The sequence below is a fragment of the Callorhinus ursinus genome, unplaced genomic scaffold, assembly GCF_003265705.2.
Source record: "Callorhinus ursinus isolate GAN/ISIS: 27379988/994484 unplaced genomic scaffold, GSC_fseal_2.0 scaffold21, whole genome shotgun sequence".
NCBI classification, from domain to species: Eukaryota; Metazoa; Chordata; class Mammalia; order Carnivora; family Otariidae; genus Callorhinus; species Callorhinus ursinus.
The window spans coordinates 5525776-5534523 of NW_027397083.1; the positions used below are offsets into that span (position 1 = coordinate 5525776).

Here is an 8748-nt window from a genome sequence, read left to right on the forward strand (position 1 = left end):
CCACCTGACTCGGGTGGTGTAAGCAGGTCGCAGGTAGCAAGGGCATTCCCCTTGGTTAACTGTAAGGGCAATCATGCAATCCTGCCAACGACACTGATTGTTTTGTGCTGGTCTCAGCCTGCCAACAAGCAATGTTGCGGGGGGACCGGCCCCTGCAGTTCTTATGATTGCAAGACACCCTTCAGCAATAACCACCAGGAAACTTTGAAAAAATAAAGGTTTATTACTTACAGAATCTGGAAACTACACAGCACACCTGGGGCCACACAGTGATGTTGGCGGGGGGGGGAATGTGTGTGGGGGGAGAGGGAGAGAGAATGAGAGAGCACACACAGGCCTGGGGTTCTGCTTTTATTGGGGTTGAGGGTTTTGCGGGCTCACTCTTTATTGGTGAATTCAAAACATAAGAGTGGAAATTTAAAGTCTTAGGAAGAGAGGAAACAAAACAAAAACAAAAACAAAACGAGCAGCCCAAATGATCAGTTATTGAAATCAACCAAGATCTTAAAAACCAAGGGACCTCCGATGGGGGAGGTGGCCTGGCTCCTTGTCCCGTCCTATGGCTGGCAATCTCTGACATGGATGCCTCAGCCCTCTGAGCTAAGTCAGGCACTTGCTTTGCAGAAAAGAAAAGAACCCCAACGGTCAGGGTTTACACAATGTCTTACGCCCATTTTTAAATGAAATCCACACTCCATTCAGGGCATCAGGCCCTCCTCACTTCCTTAGAAACCACCCACCATGAATTAGAAGATCACCCTTCCCCAACCTTTTCCTGTGGGGGCTAAAAACATTAGGGCATTACCCCAAGGAGATGGAACAGAATTCCCGACAGGAGGGACAGGGGTTGTGAAGGCCGTCCCGAGACCACGGGGCAGGGGGGAGGGGAGAAGCTTCTCTCAGCCCGAACCTCAGGGAAGAAACGTTCAGTGTTAGTTTATCACCTTCATCAGAGCCAGGTTACAACACCTGCACAGGGATCAGGCTCTGGGGATGGCACAGCACCGCTGAGGTGGGAGGCTCGGAGCCAGGACCCTTGCTCCATCAGCCCCCCTGGGGGATGCAGCTCTGAAAAGGCAGAGTGGGGAAGGCTACCTGGCTCCACCTCCAGGAGGTCTCACCTGGGCCAGGTGCTCCTCAGGCGGGGGGGAATGACACTTCCCAGTGTCAGGGATTGGGATGGGTGTTAATGACCCTGCGTAACCTCTACAAGCTGTGTGGTTTCCCTGTGTTCAAAAGCTGGGAACATAGGGTGCAGATGGTGGGAAAAGGGCGCTTTCCCATGAGGTACCCGATTCCCAGGCCAGTTCCCAGCAGTCTCTCGGGGAGCCAGGGCCAGGGTTGAGGACAAATGATCATCTGTGCCCTTCCATGGGGCCTGCTGGGCTGGACGCAGAGAAGAGGGAACACTTGTCTGTTTCCTCCCTCAGCCCTGCCCACACTTTCCTCTAGAGGAGGGCTGACTTGTGGGATCAAAGCTTCACTGCCTGTCTTGGGACCCAGACACGTGAGGTTTCCCAAATCCCTTTAGTTGGCCTGTGCTGGGGTCGCACCCCCATCTCCCCTGAGTATAAGTGAAGACTTACTGCTGTCTCTTAAAGGTCATGGCCTGTCTCCAACTCCAAAGGTCATGTGGAGGTAGAAGGCCCTGGAAGCAGGACAGGGTGATGCCTCCCGGAAAGCGAGTGTTCTTCCAGAGAACCTAACTGGCTGTTCCCATGGGGTCCCTCCTCCCTAGAGGAGGACAAAACCCAGAAACAGGACAGGGGGTTGAGATAGGTTTGGCAACTTTCTGACATCCCTTGACAACACTGGTTCCTTTTTAACCACCAGATTGTGATCAGGTTTATAAACAATACCCCCTCCAGATCACCTTCTCAGGGTCCAGAGAGATGTCTTCACGGCTATTCTGGCCCCACCCCAGGCGTTCTCCCTGACTGGGGCATCCCCAGGTCTCCAGAGGAGCTCACACCCCCATGCTGCTCTTCTCATCCTCCTTGGGGCTGGGCTCCTCCTGAATCTTCTTCATCTCCCAGCCCCGGACCCAGGTATAGGCAGAGGAGCCCCCCAGCACCATCATGTTGCTTGTCCACCAGAGGAAGCTCTTGGTCTCCTCGTAGTAGAGCACTGCCAACACCGTCTGGGCACAGGCTTTGGCTGTGCCGGACACGTTATGGGTCAGGGGGCTGGTGAACTTGATCTGTAGACCGGTCACGTAGCCGATGGCAAAGCCGAACAGGCCGCCCAGCGTCATCATGCCCCAGAAGTGGGCGCTGCCCAGCTGGGAAAAGCCCCGGAGGGCCTGCAGCTCCCCCAGCAGCAGGAGCAGGGGCAGGAAGAGAGCACAGGCGTTGACGTTGTTGTAGAAGGTCAGGCGCCAGACGCTGCCGTCCACTGCCGGGAGCACCTTCTTGGTGTAGATGGCGTTGAGCGAGACACAGAGGCTGGCCAGCACGCCAAAGAGGGTGCCCGTCCAAGACAGGGTACCCTCTGCCCCCTCCTGGTCCACGCCAAGCCAGAAGCCACCTGCAGGAGGCAGGAGGACGGGGAGGAGGGGGGAGGACGGGGAGGAGGGAGGACAGAGTTTTGCCACCAGAGTTCACAGAGCGTAATGCAGTCCTGACCCTCCCAACCCTCCTTGCCTCTCTGCCACAGATATGTCCAAACGCTCCAGTACATGCAAAGCACCGTACGAGGGCTGGGAGGTGGCCCCAGACACAAACGCTTTCTCCGGAGCTTATATTCTAGCAGAGGAGGAAGACATTAAAACAATTCATTTCCCAATTATTTAATTACAATTGTAATGAGGGCCATAAAACAGTGCAGTGTGCTCTGAGAACCCATAATCTGCGACTGTGCTGGCCTGAGGCATCTGGAAAGTTATGCTGGAAATGAGCTCCAAAGGGCTGAGTGCTTCATGGCTAAGGTGACTTTGGGCAAGTGACTTAAGGTCTCAGAGCCTTGGCTTCCTTGTCTGTAGAATGGCAGCCTGTAATGAGGTAGAATCACTTGTGGCCTGAGGTCTTTGGGGACAGTCCACTCTTTTGGACACTTGGTCTGTGTCACCTCCTGCTCACAGAGCCTCCATGGCTCCCCATTGCCCCCCATCAAGACTACACTCTTCCGCCTGGCATACTGGGCTTCCCGCACCCTTAGGCAAGGGTGTCTGTCCTGTCTCTGTCCCACGATTGTCCCAAGTTGTCTCTCTCGTCTCCCTGCTTCTCACGCTGGGACTCAGTGTCCCTGTTCATGTCCTGCGCCAGAAACACCCTCCTCCTCCTTTCTGGGAGATTCTACTCATGCTTCAAGATCAAAGTTGGCCTCTCCAGACCCCCAGTCCCCAGACCTCCCCCAGGCCTCATCCTGCCTGGGATTCCCTGCAGGACCCCTTGCCTGCCCCAGGCTGTTAGGCACCTGCCCTTGGGGACGACTACACCATCTCTTTAGCAAGACCCCACCTTCTGAGGAGGCAGGGCCCGAATCTTGGTGTCAGAGAGATTTGGGCTCTCATCAGGTTCTGCCATTGAGAGGCTGGGTGGCCTGAGGAAAGTTGGCTAAACTTTTCTGAGCTCCCATTTCCTTCATCTGTAGAGACCTGGGTCACTTTCTTGACCCTCTCACTCAAACCAAACTACTTCCCACCTTGCAACCAAAATGATCTTCCTAAAGTACAGAGAGATCTGCTCAAGTCCTGCCCTGGTTTAAAGCCCTTCCTCGCCTACTACCCTCAGGAAATCTTCCAGACCCATTTAACTTGGGCAGCCTCCTGTCTGGGGAGTCCTGCTCTGGCCCAAACAGGAAGAAACGCACAGGTACTTTTCTCTGTCTAGAACATTCTCTCCTCACCTCTTCCTTATACCCATCTAGTACTTCCTCCAGAATGCCTGCTTGGATTACCCCGTTCCCAACCCTGTCTTCCTCTCCACCCCCACCAGGTTCTCTTCTACACCCCCATCACAGCCTCACCCCCGCAGCAGAACTCACTGCCAGGCACCACCACCATGCCCTTCGGGAGCACAGGCGCCCCGTCTACCTTTGCCAAATTCGTATCCCCAAAGTTTGGCATGGTCTCTGTCATGTGCCTGGCCGGCAGTTAGTGTTTGTTGACTGACTGAGCGACCACGGGAATGGAGGTTGTTCGGAAGGTGGCTTTGAGGGTTGAAGGAGATAAAGCATCTACTACATACACTCAGGCACGGTATTCTCTTTCTTGGCAGAGCCTTGGCAAACAGCTGCCTGTACACCTGCTCTGGGGGTGTGGAGGGTTGGCCAGAGCACCCTCCGTCCTCCTGCTAATTACTTTCCAAGTCCAGAAGGGGCACCCACCACGAGGTTCTGCATCCTAGAGGGGCTCGCACCCAGAAGGAGCTCTGAAAGGTACTATGAAAGCTGCACGGGCCCAGGAATAGTCACTGGAGACCCATCTTAAGGGGAAGCCCAACCGAGAGGGGGCCGGGCCTGGGGCCAGCAGGGAGCACCAGCCGCTCCGGCCTGGCCCCATCAGTATGGCCAGCGAATGCCCTTTCTCAGGAGCCATCAGCTACTTTGATTACTTTTAGGATCTGGGCCTAGTTTCCCTAGTGACTTCACCTTTCTGTATGCAAATTGTCCCCCACCACACCCCAGGTTCCCCGTTCTTCCCCTCCCCCCCCCCACCTCCTGCCAGTCTGCAGGGCTCAAATGGAGATTCCTGGGGCATTTGGCTAAGTGAGGCCTGGGACTCTGCATCGGCTCTGGAGGGACGGGGTGGCGGGGGGCTCTGAAAATCTGCCAGGGGTCTCAACAGCTCCTTCTGTTCTAACCTCAGCCTTCTCCCCTCTCCCATCTTGGGGCTGGACTGAGGAGTCTGAGATCCAGCAGTTGCTCGATGATGGTGATATTTTCTAGGACGGGTGGCACCAGTGTGCCTCAGCTGGACTCTGAGACACCAGCAAAGAGTATGTAGGTCAATCAACATGAACTTTACGGCCCCAGGAAAAACAGGTTCAAAGAAAGACCACATTCCTGAATGGCAGAGCGCTGGGAGGATTCTGAGGGAAGTGGGTGCTCCCTTACCCAGAATGCTGCAAAAAACCATTCTGTGATGATGGAAATGTTCTATCATCTGCTCTGCCCAATGCAGTAGCTACTGGCCACATGTGGCTACCGAGCGCTTGAAATGTGGCTACAGAATCAGGTTATAACACCTACAACTGAAGAACTGAATTTTAAAAATGTCACATTTAAATGAACTTAAATTGAAATAGACACATGTGGTCAGCTAGTGCACACACAATCTCTAGTGCACAAGAACAAAGCAGAGGGGTTAAAAGCATAGGCCTGGGAAGCTGGCCAATCTGGGTTTGTGCCCCTGCCTGGCTACTTCCTAGCTGTGTGGCTCTGGGTAAGTAACTTAACCTCTCTGAGCTTCAGTTTCCTTGTTTGTCGGGAGTTGATGAGGGTGATGCTACCATTCAGGGAACCTCTGGGGAACAAAGGAGATGCTATGTGTGAATGATCTGCACAAAGTCCCCATAGATAATTCTTCCTTTCTAAGGGTCAAGTGGGGAAAGACAGCTAAAACATCTCAAAGCTTATTCCTCTCTACTCTCTTAGCCATTACTACGAGCCTGCAAAGTCAGAGGGTGATGGTATATTTATTAGAAGATGTAGTCTCCTGGGCGCCTGGGTGGCTCAGTCATTAAGCGTCTGCCTTCGGCTCAGGTCATGATCCCAGTGTCCTGGGATCGAGTCCCACATCGGGGTCCCTGCTCAGCGGGAAGCCTGCTTCTCCCTCTCCCACTCCCCCTGCTTGTGTTCCTGCTCTCACTGTCTCTCTCTGTCAAATAAATAAATAAAATCTTTAAAAAAAATAGAAGATGTAGTCTCCTTTGGAAATAGTGCTCGATGGGGAGTCAGGGCACTTGAACTCTTGAGAAGCAATACAGTGGTTAAGCATATGGAGCCAGACTGCTTGAGATCAGATCCCAACTCTGCCGCTTATTATCCGTGTGATCGTCCACAAATTACTGGACTTCTCTCTACCTTGGTTTTTTTCCCCTCTGTGAGATGTAGATTATAATCCCATCTTGTTATGAGGGGCCCTGGCTGGGCCCCTAACTTGCTGGCGACCTCAGGAAGCTTATGCTCTCTGGGCCCCAGGCTCTTCCTCACATGACTTTGGGCAAGGGAACCGGGAGAGATAAAGTCCAAAGATGCTTGGCAGGGTTGCTCTTTGGGGTTTTGCCCCCCCCCATGCCTCCCCACTCCCCATGGCCCTGGCTGGCCACTCACCGATGATGATGCCGCAGGTGAGCAAGGCATAGAAGGAGGTGGTTTGCTTGAGCAGCAAGTAGGAAAGCAGCACATTGAAGACGGTGGTGAGTGAGCGGCCCACGTTGTAGAAGGCCACCCCGACATACTTGAGGCAGAGGTTGTTGAAGGTGATCATGCCGATGAAGACCACGGACAGGGGCAGGACACTGCGGGCCACCCTAAGGTCCAGGCGCAGGGAGGGAAAGTCCATGGTGCCAGGGCAGAGGGCCGCCAGGGTGCTGAGGCTCTTGCACAGCAGGGTGGTCACCAGGCACTGGTAGAAGGTGACGAAGATGGGGGTGTCCAGCTGTAGGGAGGGGCTGTCCAGCAGGTACTTGTTAAGGAACACCATGGAGATGGAGGTGGCCCAGTAGAGTGACACCACCAGTGTGATCTGCAGAGCCCGCAGCAGGAAGGGCTTCTCCTTGTTGGCCTCTGCCTCTCCCGAGGGGTCGGAGGCCCCCATCAGTGCCATGTGCAGGATCCGGGACCGCTTCAGAGGGGCCCTGTTCATGGCAGCAGAGGAACTGGGTCACTCTACAGCCAGAACTCGAGTACAGGGCAGTACACTCCCGTCTGCTTTCTGCAAGCCGCAGCTCTCAACTGTCACATGGGGGGTGGCCTAGAGGCTTCCCCACCAAGAGGTTCTGTTTTGGGGGGAGCCCTACAACCTGCTCCCACTCTGAGGGGGCTCATGAGACAAGACACGGGGAGGGTGAGGAAGAGGCTAAGGTTAGACAGAAGACCTGTCAGGGGAGAAGGGGCTGGCGCCTGGGAGGGGTCTCTGGAAGAATAGAGGGGAGAGGGAAGGAAGAAGAGGGAGGGGGAGGAAGGCAGGGCGAAGGTGCTGGAGCAGGGCGGAGGACAGCGTGGGGAAGAGAGAGGGAGGCCTGGGCGGCTGCAGGGAAAAAGGGGAGGCATGCAGGAAGCTGAATGGAGGGAAGGCGTGCGGGGGCGTTTGTAAAGAGGGGTGCAGGGAAGGTCAGAGGTGCTCAGGGCGGGGTCCGAAGGACGCAGGAGGAGGCCGGGCCGGCCCTAGCCCGCAACGCGCTGCCCTCCGGAGCCCCAGCTCGCGTTCAGCCCGGGAGCCTCCGGACATCCGAGGCAGCGCTTTCCCCGCGAGGCGGGCCCAGGACTCATTTCCTGACACGCCCCCGACCCCTCCTTAAAGGGCCCGCGCGCCCGGCGTCAGCCTTAAAGCCACAGCCGGCGAGAAACAGCCTTCAGAGTCAGGCTCGCGTCCGGGCCCCCCAACCGCCTCTCGGCTCCTGTGCACTCCCCGCTTGGGGATGGGGTGGGGTGGGCGATCGGCCTCTGCGGAACGTTCCTATAGGGGCTTGAGCCTCGGCCTCCTTCCTGAAAGCCCTCCCCAACCCCAGCTCCGTCTCCACCAGAAGCTAACTACCCCCCGCTCCCCGACTCCGCTCACCAGCAGATCCACCGCCCTCTTCCCCCATCCCGGGCCCGACCGCACCCCCATAGCCTCGGCAGCGCCTAGAGTCCCTGGGCGAGAACCCTTACCAGACCCCCATCCCTATACTAGCCCCAGCTCACTCTCCCTTGTCGCATTCCCTTCCTTTCCCCCACTTTCACTTCCTCCATCCCTCTTCCAAGCCTGAGCCACCCCCCTCCCCCCCGGGGCGCTCCTTGAGGCCGGAGGCCACAACATCCCTTCAGGACTTCAATCGCTCTGCGCGTTCTCTCCCCGCCCCATTTGAAAACAGCCATATGTGAGCCTCAAGGCAACACACCCCCCCGGCTCCCTCCCCCTTCTAAGAAACCCCTTCCCCAAGCCGGGCCCAGCCTCTAGCTCTGGCCCCAGGGCTGGCGTTCCCGGGCCTCGATGGCGACCCCGCGCTCACCTCCTCTAACGCACTGGCCTCCCGCCCGCTCTGCCGAGCGCTGCACCTGCCGCGCCGCACCTGCCGGGCCGCACCTGCAGCACCGCGCCTAGGGCCGCGCCCGCGGGAGACGACTTCCTGCTCCCAGCCCGGGGCGTGGGCGCCAAGCCAACTTCGCCCGCCTGCTCCCCACGTGGCGCCCGGAGGCGGCGGCGGGACGACCCGGGGCCCAGCCTGACCTCGGCCCTGGGTTGTCCTTCCAGTCGTGGGAGCAAGTCTCCTCCTGTTTCCAAGGCCATCCGAAGCCCAGTACCCTGGCCCGGCCCGCTCGGGATACTGTACTCGAATTACCGCCGCTTTCACGTCCCGGGACCCGGCTTCATCCCTGGCCCGCCGCGTGCCGCGAGCCCCGCCTGCGCATCCAGAAGTGCGGCAGGGACCGCTTCCTGCCGGTGGTAAGCCGGAGGTTCTCTGCCCTGTTCCAGGAACCGGGCCTGGGAAGTCTGGCACCAGCTGGGGTCCATCACTCACCAGGCAGCCTGGAGGGCCCACTTCTCCCTGGTTCTTGTTCTGGCACCAACATTGGGCGGCTCACATCTGAGTTCTCTTTGTA

The 8748-nt window shown here is 57.1% G+C and overlaps 1 protein-coding gene across 5 annotated transcripts; it reads right to left on the reverse strand.

The window, feature by feature from the left end:
* Positions 1-203: 203 nt before the first annotated feature.
* On the reverse strand, positions 204-8507 carry SLC35C1 (solute carrier family 35 member C1). Of its 5 annotated transcripts, none has more exons than XM_073904697.1 (3): positions 8375-8507; positions 6274-6800; positions 204-2526 (listed from the first exon to the last, which is right to left on the reverse strand). In XM_073904697.1, the coding sequence occupies exons 2-3, from the start codon at positions 6767-6769 to the stop codon at positions 1967-1969; spliced, it is 1056 nt and encodes a 351-aa protein (XP_073760798.1). In that variant the 5' UTR covers positions 6770-6800; positions 8375-8507; the 3' UTR covers positions 204-1966. The 5 variants fall into 5 exon arrangements, with proteins under 5 accessions (XP_073760798.1, XP_073760800.1, XP_073760797.1 ...); XM_073904699.1 differs by having other exon boundaries at positions 8487-8505; XM_073904696.1 differs by lacking the exon at positions 8375-8507 and adding an exon at positions 8157-8344.
* Positions 8508-8748: the final 241 nt, after the last annotated feature.